General features: G+C 47.7%; 2 protein-coding genes across 4 annotated transcripts; one reads left to right on the top strand and one right to left on the bottom strand.

Annotated features, from left to right (window-relative positions):
* The first annotated feature begins 273 nt into the window (after positions 1-273).
* Positions 274-5,140, top strand: LOC136745968 (keratin, type I cytoskeletal 13). 3 transcript variants are annotated; one of them, XM_066698880.1, is made up of 8 exons: positions 274-750; positions 1,266-1,348; positions 1,696-1,852; positions 2,081-2,239; positions 2,701-2,826; positions 3,752-3,972; positions 4,489-4,514; positions 4,936-5,140. In XM_066698880.1, the coding sequence occupies exons 1-8, from the start codon at positions 355-357 to the stop codon at positions 5,016-5,018; spliced, it is 1,251 nt and encodes a 416-aa protein (XP_066554977.1). In that variant the 5' UTR covers positions 274-354; the 3' UTR covers positions 5,019-5,140. The 3 variants fall into 3 exon arrangements, with proteins under 3 accessions (XP_066554977.1, XP_066554975.1, XP_066554976.1); XM_066698878.1 differs by having other exon boundaries at positions 275-750; positions 2,078-2,239; XM_066698879.1 differs by having other exon boundaries at positions 275-750; positions 2,078-2,239; positions 4,492-4,514.
* A 2,687-nt stretch (positions 5,141-7,827) lies between these two features.
* On the bottom strand, positions 7,828-11,921 carry LOC136745952 (keratin, type I cytoskeletal 13). Its single transcript, XM_066698876.1, has 7 exons — positions 11,305-11,921; positions 9,944-10,026; positions 9,606-9,762; positions 9,196-9,357; positions 8,957-9,082; positions 8,562-8,779; positions 7,828-8,159 (listed from the first exon to the last, which is right to left on the bottom strand). Exons 1-7 carry the CDS (start codon positions 11,821-11,823, stop codon positions 7,934-7,936), a joined length of 1,491 nt encoding a protein of 496 aa, XP_066554973.1. The 5' UTR covers positions 11,824-11,921; the 3' UTR covers positions 7,828-7,933.
* Between the last annotated feature and the right edge of the window lie 287 nt (positions 11,922-12,208).

Raw genomic sequence — 12,208 nt, forward strand, 5'->3', positions numbered from 1 at the left:
TTGTAAAATAAATAAATAGGGTGAAAAACCATTAACATAAGGTTATCACAGTCAAACACGTATTCCACTCAGTAGAAACTGGAATAGCACTCTAAAGCTGTACTTCGGGTTACACCAGAAAGGGCACATGCTGCCTGGGGCAGGAGCCTGCGAGCAAATTCCTCAATCCCCCCCCAAAAACTATTTAATCAATCTTATAATTTCAGCCAGTCAGCACAGGCTGTACTGGCGGCACCTCCCCCGAGTGTGGGGTATATGAGTGAGGGGTGAGCAACAGACAACATCCAGCATCCTGACCAGAGGCCTGAGTCGCCTGCTCCACCTGCTGTGTGCCAATTTCCCTGCTGCTCTACCATGTCCTACTCTGCCAGAAGCTCCTACTCCTCCTCCAGGATGGGCTCAGGAGGCCAGCTGCTCCGAGGGAGCCCAAGCATGCTGACAGCCAGCAAGTCCATGAGTGTGTTCGGGGAGGCCGGGGGCTACGGGGCCCGCATCTCCTCCGCCAGCTCGGCCAACAGCAGCCTGTCGAACTCGATGGACAGCGGAAACTCAATGGAGATCAACCAGAACGGCAAGCAGACCATGCAGAATTTGAACGACCGCCTGGCCACCTACCTGGCGAAGGTGCGCTCCCTCGAGATGGCCAACGCTGAGCTGGAGAAGCAGATCCACGATTGGTACAACAGCCACACCGTTGTCAGCCACGACTACACCAGCTACTCCACCACCATCGACGACTTGCGTGGAAAAGTAAGGGGGCAGTGGGTTGAGTGAGGTTGAGTTCTGGAGCATATGAGTTCAGTAGAGATCTAATCCTAACAGTTATAGAAAGATCAGGGATGCAGTACCACCACAGAATGGACTCTGGGAGATAGGAATGCTTGTTCAATTCCAGTCATCACACATTTTGTTTTTAAACTTTGAGTCAACTTAACAGTTTGGTACTGATAAATAAGATAAGAAAACAGTCTCAGAGTACAGGCTAGATAATGGATTATTCCACTGATCTGGGGAAAAGTCTCAGTCCACAAAAGGTGCAGTATATGTACACAAATAACTGCACGCCCAGGAAACAAGCCAGTGCTAGGAAAAGTCAGTGAGCATCGCAGGATTTGTTGGTAACTGAATAATTGTATATAGAGCTTGACAGCGGAGAAGACAAAATGCAGTGATTGCTCTGAGGAAGAAGTTAAATAGGTTATATGGAGGGTAGAAATTAGAAACTTTTTTTGCCCCTCTCTCCATCTCCTGCATGTGGGAAACAGATCGGTGCTGCCTCAACTGAAAATGCCAAGCTCTCACTGTCTGTTGACAATGCCAAGCTGGCTGCTGACGACTTCAGGATGAAGTAAGTGTTTCCAGGGCAGCCCTGATCTTCAAACTCTTCCCCAATCCCTTCCTCCGTGACAGAACCCAGAGGCCTGTCCACACAGAGAGCCGGCTCCCCAGATCCGGGCCCAGAAACTCTGGACATTGTCTGGTCTCTGCACTGCTCCTCTCGGCTCAATCTCGAATGCAATCAGACAAAGTACCTGGCCAGAATATGAAATATAACAGAGAACAACATTTAAAACAACAGACACCCATATAGGGGGAGTTCTAGCTTTAGACAGGGAGGTGCTCTTAAGTTTGCTTGTTTTACTGGTAGTGCTGATGTGTGCGTATGTGTGTGTGTGTGTGTGTCCACCCTGTCAGGTCTGAGAACGAGCTGGCCATGCGGCAGTCGCTGGAGGTGGACATTGGCGGGTTGAGGAGGGTGCTGGACGAGCTGACTCTGGTCAGGGCAGACCTGGAGATGCAGATCGAGGGGCTGAAGGAGGACCTGGTCTTCCTCAAAAAGAACCACGAGGAAGTGAGAGCCCAGAGATTCCCGACACCAAGGAATTTAGAAAATATAGAAAGCAAACCCTGCTTAAACATCACTGGCTGTGAGAACACCTGATCCTGCACCTGAGAGAGACAGAGAGATGCAAATGACCCACTGTAGTTCAGGAAGACATTTAACTAAAAACCTGTAAAACGGTTGCGTTGCATTCTGCAATCTTTGAAGAAAGTCTCCTCCACTCCCTCTCTGCAGGAGTTGGCCACCATGCAGACTCATCTGAGTGGGCAGGTCAATGTGGCTGTTGATGCGGCGCCTGGGGTTGACCTGACTAGCACCATGGCCGAGATCCGGGAGCAGTACGAAGCTGCAGCCACCAAGAATAACCGAGAGCTGGAGGCCTGGTACCAAACGCAGGTGAGCCAACCAGCTGTGCTTCTTGTGTGCCGTCTCCAAACCGGAGCACAATTCAGTAGACAGGAGTTTCACTATTATTTATGTAGAGCTTTAAGTCAACGCACAGTCTGTTTTATATAAGCGGGTTCATGCTTCTGTGCATTTCACAACCCATCAGTTCATTAGCAAAGCCAAAGATGGGCGGTTTGCAGATGAAAACATGAGTACAGGTCACACGGCCGGGCCCTGAGTGTGTGTGCGGTGAAGTCCTGCACTGCGACTGGCAAAAAGGGTCCTGTGATTTTAGGAATAAGTATCATAGGTCAGAATGTAGTATGTTGACTGTGTGTGGGCATGTGAGTGTATGTGTTCATGTGAGAGAATGAGCGTCTGTGTGTGTGTGTGTCTGTGTGTGGACAACAATTGCTTGTTTGAGCTTGTATGCCCCCGTGGATAATGCTGAACACTGCTGCCCACTACAGGCCACCACTGTGCAGGAGGAGGTGACCCTGCAGAATGAGGCGATGCAGACCACCAGCGTGGAGTTCAAGGAGCTGAAGAGCAGAGTCCAGAACCTGCAGATTGAGCTGCAGTCCTGCCACAGCATGGTACAGCCCTCCCAATCCTAACACTAACTCCCCATCTCCGGGGACCCCTCTCAGCAACACTGCCTTCACGTTTTCCTTTCTGCCTGTTAAGTTTCACATCCACAGCAAAAAATATATATATGTATAGGCTATACATTTTTTTTTTTAAAGCAACTGGTGCAAATGCAGCCAAAATGATTACCTACACTGAACAGAAATATAAATGCAACATGCAACAATTTCAAAGCTTTGTGCAGAAATTTGGTTGTGAAAACCCCCAGTTTTATCAGCTGTCCGGGTGGCTGGTCTTCGAGCAGTAGGTGAAGAAGTTGGACGTGGAAGTCCCGGGCTGGCATGGTTACACATTCAGTTCTCTGCCAACAGCTCTGGTGGACATTCCTGTAGGCAGCAGGCCAATTGCACGCTGCCTCTAATCTGAGGAATTGTGTTGTGTGACAAAACTGCACAGTTTAAAGTGGCCTTCTATTGTCCCCAAAACAAGGTGCACCTGTGCAATGATCATGCTGTTTAATCAGCTTCTTGATATGCCACACCTGTCAGGTGGATGGATTATCTTGGCAAAAGAGAAATGCCCACTAACAGGGATGTAACCAAATCTGTGCACAAAATCTGAGAGAAATAAGCATTTTGTGCATATGGACAATTTCTGGGATGTTTAATTTCAGCTCATGAAACATGGGACCAACACTTCACATGTTGCATTTATATTTTGGTTGTTTCTTTCATTCTTTTCAGATACATATACAATTGGGTAGGGAAGGATAGCTCATCTGGGGATACACAAAGCAGAGCAACTGGGTCCAGTTGCATAAATAGATACATAAATACAATCAGCTGTAGCATCAAGTACAGCAGAGCCGTGACTGCAGTGTGGTTGTTCGCCTCACTGACCATCGTTGATTGGTGCCTTTTTGCCACCATGCAGAAAGCATCGTTGGAGGTGAGCCTGGCAGAGACGCAGGCGCGGTACTCCGCTCAGCTTTCCAACCAGCAGGCCAAGGTCAGCTCCCTGGAGGCCCAGCTTAGCCAGCTGCGTGCCGCCATCGAGGAGGAGGGGGCCCGGTACCGCACACTGCTGGACATCAAGATTCAGCTGGAGATGGAGATTGCAGAGTACCGCCGCCTGCTGGATGGGGAGGACCTCAGGTGAGCAGTGGGAAGGGGGGTGCATGAGAGTCACCAAGGGCTGCTGGCTCTACTGTACTCACTCTCAAAATACTGCACTGCAACACAGGACCCAACACACCACCTTGTGGCAGGCAGGCGGGTTGGCACCAGGAGCAAAGGCCATGCCTACACATGCAGCACCCTTTAGAGTTCTCCAGTGCTGAAACCGTGGCAGCTTGTCAGAGCCCTCCAATACTCTGTTCAAACTTGGAGCACAGTGTACTGCAGAGACAACACAAACTTCACGACTGAACTCTCAGTTCATGCTGAAGGTGAAGACGCACCACGAGCTACGAAGCCCTCGCACATGCCCAGCTCCGTGTGCAGGTTCTCCCAGGGCAGACTGTGACAAGGCCTGGCAGATACTGGACTGCAGCCCATCTTTATATTGCAGAACTGCATTTGGGTGCCCTCAATAATCACACCTGTTTAAGTCAAGCACTGCAATGTGCCCCTTTCAGCCCATTAATTGTGTCCTCCTTTGTTTTCTTTTAGCAGCACAGCTACAAGCCACACAGAAGGTAAGCTGTCATTAATTTAAACTGCATTCCATTCCACGCTGCTCCTTCCACTGCAAGCCTACATCACAGCTCCATTTCAGACAAAGAAATAGGGGACTAAGCAAAAGACAATTCAATAATTTAATACAACTGATGTATCTGAGAGCAGCTCAGAGAGGGGGGGTGGCAGGAGGGTGACAATGAAAGGTAATAAGGATTCCTTACCTTATGAAAGATAAATACACAGTAAACCATTTTGTTATTTTTAAGCATTCTATAGCAAAGTAATTAGCCTACATTTGGGAATAAACATTTGATTAACTTTGAAAAAGTACAAAAAGGTGCAAGGGCATGAAATGATGTGTTGGCATTTTGTCTAAACAGAAATACCTACAAGCAAAAAATAATAAAGACGGGTAAATACAATCTGGTCTCTTTTCAGCCACCAAATCTACCACAACAAGAGTGGTGACCATTGTGGAAGAGACGGTGGATGGGAAAGTGGTAAAAACCTCCTCCAAGTAAGACCTGGGAGAAGACCAGCAGAGCAGGGAAAAACCCCAGAAATATGCTGTCAGACTCTGATCTATACAGACATGCGTGGCTGTGGTCTGGCCTCTTAAATAAAGCCTATCTGTCTGCTTAAACACTTGTGAAGTGAAACTCATTCTCCGCAAGTCACATTTCCAACTACAACAAGCTCTCCAGAGCGAGCTGGGGCAGACAAGCTGGTGGGGATAAAAATGAAACAGTACAGAAACACACTTTCACATAGGAAAACTGGGTTTATGTTACATTGCACCCCCATTCACACTGGCTTTGAAATCCAGCAAAGTGCAGGCATGTTCCCATTCTAACACAAAACTAAGAATGCTGGCATTAGCGCTGTAGCCTTTGGAACAAGATGCAGCAGAAGCCTGTTCACTCAAGAGAGGCGACACAGACCCATATTCTGGTTGTACTTGTAAAAGTTTGATAATTTCACCGTTTCCCAATTTCCTTCCATGCTTGCGTCAAGTCAATCAAATAAAACCAATGAGAAAAAAGCATGACATTACATTGTGTGTATATCTATATCTACCAAAAGTCTGGGTGTGCAGATCTGTGATTGATCAATTGCTCAAAACATTTTATTTTTTATTTTTTATTTGACATTACTGCCTTAAAATCAAATTTAATAAACTACCGTCAGTGTCACTGTAATGCAGTCTTACACGTTTGCCTGTATAGAGATTATATTTTGCATGATTTATTATTATATAACTTCAACTTCAGACAACAGTTAGCATTACATACGCCACCAACCTGTTGGTTCATCAATAACACTCAGAATTGCTGCGACTAACTTTTCAACCTCCGCCATGTTTGACAACCTATCTGTTTTTGTGTTATGGTCACAAGTTCTTGGTCATGCAGTTTAGTTACATTTTGTTGGGAAGGTTGTGAACAGAGAAGGAATAGGAGTATATGACGCGTCACGTCCTCGCGTTGTCCATGCAGTGCGTTAACTATATACTTATATACTCCTATTCCTTCTCTGTTCACATGGACCCATTGCTGGCATTTAGACTAGGTCCCGAGGTGGAAAATTCCTATTGTCAATAGACCTTTCACACAGACCTTCCCAACAAAATGTAACTAAAAAGGCACCATAGGTTTCTGTGTGAATGGAGCTGATGATACCTGCACTCTCACTCAGTTCAAGAAGAGATTATATAATCTCAAGGCACATCTCACACAAACCACTCTACAGTTTTAAGTTTCTCAAAATGATTTTATTTCAAACAAATTCTTCATCTGCCTAAATTCACCTCATTTTACACCTATCTGTTATCAGAAATGTACTGACTTTAGATTGACCAAAAGATGGTTGCCAGGGAGTTAAGATTATTAGTGCCAGCCTGATATCAAACATTTTAAATTCCACGTTAAGATATTTCTGAGCTGTTCACATCGTCTAATTTTATCTGACACAGTGCTAAGCAAGTATAAAGGTTACACTTCCTGCGAACCATAAACTCCAGTTCTGTGGAAATGTCTTATCTGTGCGTCGGACACAGCCCTTTATTAACCTCGGACAAGCAGGCCACATCAGCAGAGACACATGCACGACAGGAAAGCATGAGTAGTCATCAGTACGATGTAACTGGAGCTATATCTGAGTTTTAAACTGTCATAAACCAATAACACATTAGTACTAGTGAAATATACCTGTATTCATAAGCAATTGTGGTTTAACAAAAAACGATTTTACTAGATAAATGTTGTTGTGCATTAATCAACTGTTATTGCAATAAACCTTTTTTGTTTTTTACACATCACTGCTAATATGTGTTGCAAGCAACTCCGTAATTAATTTGGCTCAATTCTTATTGTAGCTATTCAATTTTCTCTGATGTTTCCGTTTGTTGTTTCGCTTACCTGTCGCCCAGCCGCTCTCCCTTTGTGTAATACTGGCTGGAAAAAATACATAAATGCGCTTTTGTGTGGCTTTGTAGCGCCCCCTGCCGATTTAAAGGAGAACAGTGTTGATCTCTGTTTGAGGGTTTGTTTGTTTTACAGTCTATGAATGTCTTTATTTATTTTTTAGTTTATTTCTTAACATTTTTAATTTGCAAATGCTCCTCAAACCCAACTGTCCACTGCCACCTCTATTGCTTTACTTTGTTTACCTAACTTACTCACTCTAATTTTCAATCAGGTTGAGATCTATCGGTGATTCTTGAAAAATGTATCTGCTGCAAAGACTACACATATTAAACAACATATTTGTCCCTAAATCCCCCTAACTACCATAGTCAGGTATCCTCATGTGAATTTGACCTGGAGTGTAACCACTGACCATTTGCAATGCAGGGTTGAAGTGCCATCTGTTGTGCTAAGGCAGATTAGACAACAAGGGCGCCAGTAACTGTGGACCATGATACAGCACAGCCTGGTCTTCTGATTAATCTTACCTATCAGATCATGCAGGGATGTAGTCACTAATGCCTATATGATTGTCTTTAAAAACTGCGTAGAAGAAAACGTATTCAAGATGCATATAATTTTCTACTTCATAACACATACTGCCCAATTTATGACTACTATTTCAATAAAAGTTTGTTGAAACTTCATGTCTTAGTTTACCTGTTCACTTCTTTCTGTTTAAGGTCAAGTTTTGCCCACCTGGTTCCCAGTGTCCCGGGAATATGGGGCAGAGGGTTATGCTGTCTGAGCCCCTGTCACCCGGCACCCATGCCAGGAGAAATAGTCACCAGAATTGAGTTAAAAAATGTTCAGAGGCACAGGATGAAAACTGACTAGTAAATAAAGCACACAAACACACCAGCAGTTAAGTTTCAATGGCCACGATCATTTTATTGCAATGACTTTAAGAGACAGTGGGCAGTGGCGGTGAGGCCATGCGGGGCTGCTGCACTGTGTTCTGGGTGTCTTGATCAAAATTTCTGCGCCACTTCTTGGGTTGAACTGCTGACCACCTTCCCATCCACGACCTCCTCCACTATGGTCACCACCTTGCGAGTTGTGGTGGAATCTGTGCTCTTTGATGAGTCTGTGCTTCTGCTGCCTTGACTGCTTTGGCTGCTTTGTTGAGTGGTTTTGGTGATCTGGATGTCTTTGAATCCGTAGCCGCTGCCGCTGCTGCTGCCGCCGCCGCCGCCACTTTGTGACACGAGATAAAACAAGGCGAGTCAAGTCAGGAAAACACAACAACTCAAACCACAGCACCAAACCATGGCAACAATTACCAGAACACCCACAACAACTACACAGCACAATTGTTGTTGTTGTGTGTTATTATTTGTATTTAAATTTGACTTGCATGCTACAGTAAACTCCTGGAAGACGGAGTTGCCAGTGGTGAGCAGTTAGCTGATACAGCTGTGCTTTCTCTGCGCAATTCCTCCATATCACATTGGCAATTTACTCCTTTCAGGCCTTTGCTGAAGCCATCACTGCAATGGCACACAGGTGTCTGAGGAGCACACAATCCCGCACATGTTTGTAGTCTACAGCCTGTCCCCCTCCTCCTGCCCCACGGCCTCGGGTCCCCGCCTCACTCACCCACTCTCCCCGTCCAGCAGGCGGCGGTACTCTGCGATCTCCATCTCCAGACGCGTCTTGATGTCCAGCAGCATCTGGTACTCCTGACCCTGCCGCTCCATGTCTGAGCGCAGCTGCGTCAGTTGTGCCTCTAGACTGCTGACCTGCATCTGGAGATTCGATAGCATCTGGCTGTACCGGTTCTGCGTGTCGACCAGTGTCCCCTCCAGAGATTGTTTCTGTGGGAGAGAGAGAGAGAGACTGTTAGAAAGACAGACACAGACAGAATGAGTGAGAGACAGAGAGCAAGATAATACAAGTGAAAGAGAGAGGATGAGAAAGAAAGAGTTTAGAGAGAGAGAAAGAGAGAGAGAGAGAGCACTTTTGTGTAGCGGCAGTGTTCTGCAGGGTCTCACCATGCTCAGCTGGGACTGTAGCTCTATCTCCAGCCCCTGCACTGTCCTGCGCAGGTCTGTGATCTCGGTCTTGGTGGTCTGTAGGGTCTCCGTGCTCGTCACCACCTCCTTGTTGAGAGCGTCGGACTGCAGATCGGAGGAGAGAAAGAGACAAAGCCATCAGACACAGAGCAGTGGATTCTGGGAAGGCCAGAAGGATGGGGGACAGGAGACAGGATGAATGGAGATGTGTACATTACCTTTTTCTTGAACCAGTTCTCCCATTCCATGCGACTCTTGTTTGCCATGCCTTCGTACTGCTCTCTGATCTCTGCCAGCACCTTGGACAGGTCCTCTTGCGGCGCCGCATCCACCTCCACCTGCACCTGTCCGCCCATCTGCGTGCTCATGGACTGCAGCTCCTGCAACACCAGGGAGAGAGAGAGGTCAGTGACTCTGGATCCACACCCTTCGCCGACACCCACCATGACACCCAGCAGGCTTCTGGAAGCAGATAACTTCTCTCTGCTCCACGAAAAGCGAACTTCAATTCACAAAGAAGCTGTGGCCAGTGAGCAAGAGAAGTCATTTAAAAAAATCAAACCTTCTAATTTCCAACAGAGTTCCAGGAAGTGTGAACAGCTGCTCCTAATGAATAAAGCTCTCTCACCTCCTCGTGGTTCTTCTTGAGGAAGATGAGCTCCTCCTTCAGCCCCTCGATCTGCATCTCCAGGTCTGTCCTGGCCAGGGTCAGCTCGTCCAGCATTCTCCTCAACCCGGCGATGTCCGCCTCCACCGACTGCCGCATGGCCAGCTCGTTCTCGTACCTGCAACCATCGTAGAACAGAAACGTTAGAGACACGGCTTCTGGAGACTGAGAACTCAAAGTCTGCTCCCTGTGCTTCAGGATGTGTGGCTGCTTGTACAGGGACACATCCCTGTGTGTGAGAGTTTGTGTGTGTGTGTGTGTGTTGGGGGATATATGGGGGGTTTGTGACTGGCACTCACTTCACTCTGAAGTCGTCAGCGGCCAGCTTGGCATTGTCCAGATTCAGGTAGAGCCCTCCATTGGTACGGGTGGCATCCTGGATCTGAAAAGGGAAAAAATGTATGAATGTTTTTAAAATAATGAATAAATATGCAATAACCTGTGATAATATGTCAAACATATTTTCAGATGACTTTTTGAAGGCTTCTATACACTCAAACCTCAGATGTCCCTGAGAGCGACCCGTCGCCGTGTTATTCATCGTTTAAATTAAAGTGGGGCTTGAGCGAGTGGTGTGAGAGCACCTGCAGGGGAGACACAGGTCTCTCAGGGCAGCACAGGCCCATCACACTGAAAGACTGCTTGTCATACTGGGTGTCATTGGGCAACTGGGATGCTACAGAGCCAGCTGGGAGTCACAGTGCAGAACTGCTAGGGGCTGCAAATGGGAGTGGGAGGCAGGCATGGCTTCGTTCAAACGCTTGGGGCAAAGCAAAATGCGTAGTGTGCAGTGGGGGCTCAGGGGGGTTAGTCACACATGCTGAGTCCTGTCCAGCAGGATAGGGTGAATCACTGGCCCTGAGGAAGCCTTGGGGAGTGGAGCTGAGGCAGAGCCAAGTAAACACCCTCCCTGACTAGCACTGGCACAGAGTCTCTGAACCACCCGGGGGTCCGTTTAACCAGGCAGGGTCTGAACAGTGTCTTTGTACACTAAATAAATGAATAATTCATAAAATGATGTATCTACATTAACCTGATTATCTCACACAAGTGGCATGAATCAAATGGCATGAGTGCGTTGGGGTTTTCTAAAACTCCAAAGTTTCAGCTGAATGAGCTGGGGCAGCTGAGATCTGCCAGGACCCTGACCTGCCAATCCCTGCACAGGGCTGATATCTACAGACCAGGTTTCCATTGGCCAGCTCCACATGTGCGAGGAGCTGCTCGCAGGAATGTGTTTTTGCTGCCAGGTGAGTCAATGAGTTGGCATGGGATTGCAGTCTCCCTCTGTGGCAGGATACAGGGTACATCGCAAACAGCCCTGCCAACAGACACTGCTGAGATTCTCTACACAAGCCTATAGAAGCAGCTGTGCACTTAATCTTAAAACAATTTACAGCAGTCACAAATTAAAGGAGAGAAAGCTGCAAAAGATCTATAACAATAATAAGACAAGCAGCACTATATAACAGTACTGGTATTTTAACATTCATTTCAGCATTAAGAAAAAATACAATATATATATATCAGATTAGTGTGCTGAGTTGTGCACCGTTATTCTCACTATATTTCCTGCTGAGACAGCAGCTTGCCCCAGAGTGTGAGAGGACAGAGGGAGAGGGAGCATGTGTGTCGGTGGGGGGGGGGGCTCTCTGCTTACCTTGCCCTGCAGGTCAGCGATGGTGGTGTAGTATGCACTGTAGTCACGGCCGCTGGGGGTGATTTTCTGCTCCAGGAACTGACGGATCTTCAGCTCCAGCTCAGCGTTGGCCTTCTCCAGGGAGCGCACCTTCTCCAGGTAGGAGGCCAGCCGGTCGTTCAGGTTCTGCATGGTTGCCTTCTCGGTCATCTGTGCCGTATCACCCCCAGCTCCACCCCAGCTCTCCGATGCAGACCACCCTCCTCCGCCGCCACCGCCGAAGCCACCGCCGCCAGCACCAAAGCCACCACCGCCGCCAAAGCCACCGCCGCTACCAAAGCCACCGCCGCTACCAAAGCCGCCACCAAGGCCCATGCCAAGGCCACCGCCAGAGAACATGCCGCCCGCGCTAGACATGCTGGTAGAGGCACGTGACCGCTGGACACCTCCCAACAGTGATCCACCATGGACGCTATAGCTCTTATGCGCCATGCCGCCGCCACCAGAAATGCGGGTACTCGATCCGGATCTGAAGGACATCCTGGTGAGTGGAGTTGCAGCTGGGTGTCTTGATTAGTGTCTTAGTCTCTGGCTCTGCTCTAGCTGGAGGAGAGTGACTGACAACGACAGAGGTCCAGCACAGGCTTATATACTGTCAGACAGGCAGGCAGACAGGGCAGGGGGAGGAGGGGAGGAGGGGAGGAGGGGAGGGGGAGAGGTGGGTGGATTCATGTTCGATGGGCAGGGATACTCCACCCTAAGGCCCGGAGGCCAAAAGCAAAACAAACAGCAGCAGGGACTTCAGGCTACAACTTAAATAACTGAAAGCACACACACGCACTCACCCACACACACACACAATGGCAAGAAACATAACGATGTCTCTGCATGATATAAACGATGCTCTCCCAGAAGCCAGTGTAAG

This window comes from Amia ocellicauda, chromosome 3 (genome assembly GCF_036373705.1).
Source record: "Amia ocellicauda isolate fAmiCal2 chromosome 3, fAmiCal2.hap1, whole genome shotgun sequence".
In the NCBI taxonomy this organism is placed as follows: Eukaryota; Metazoa; Chordata; class Actinopteri; order Amiiformes; family Amiidae; genus Amia; species Amia ocellicauda.

Coding starts and splice junctions, on each gene's coding strand:
- LOC136745968 (XM_066698878.1), top strand. CDS start 355: ATGTCCTACTCTGCCAGAAGCTCCTACTCCTCCTCCAGGATGGGCTCA. Junction 1,349..1,695: donor GCTGACGACTTCAGGATGAA/GTAAGTGTTTCC, acceptor CCACCCTGTCAG/GTCTGAGAACGAGCTGGCCA. Junction 4,515..4,935: donor AGCTACAAGCCACACAGAAG/GTAAGCTGTCAT, acceptor GTCTCTTTTCAG/CCACCAAATCTACCACAACA.
- LOC136745952 (XM_066698876.1), bottom strand. CDS start 11,823: ATGTCCTTCAGATCCGGATCGAGTACCCGCATTTCTGGTGGCGGCGGC. Junction 10,027..11,304: donor TCGCTGACCTGCAGGGCAAG/GTAAGCAGAGAG, acceptor TTCCCTTTTCAG/ATCCAGGATGCCACCCGTAC. Junction 8,780..8,956: donor TACAGTCCCAGCTGAGCATG/GTGAGACCCTGC, acceptor TCTCTCCCACAG/AAACAATCTCTGGAGGGGAC.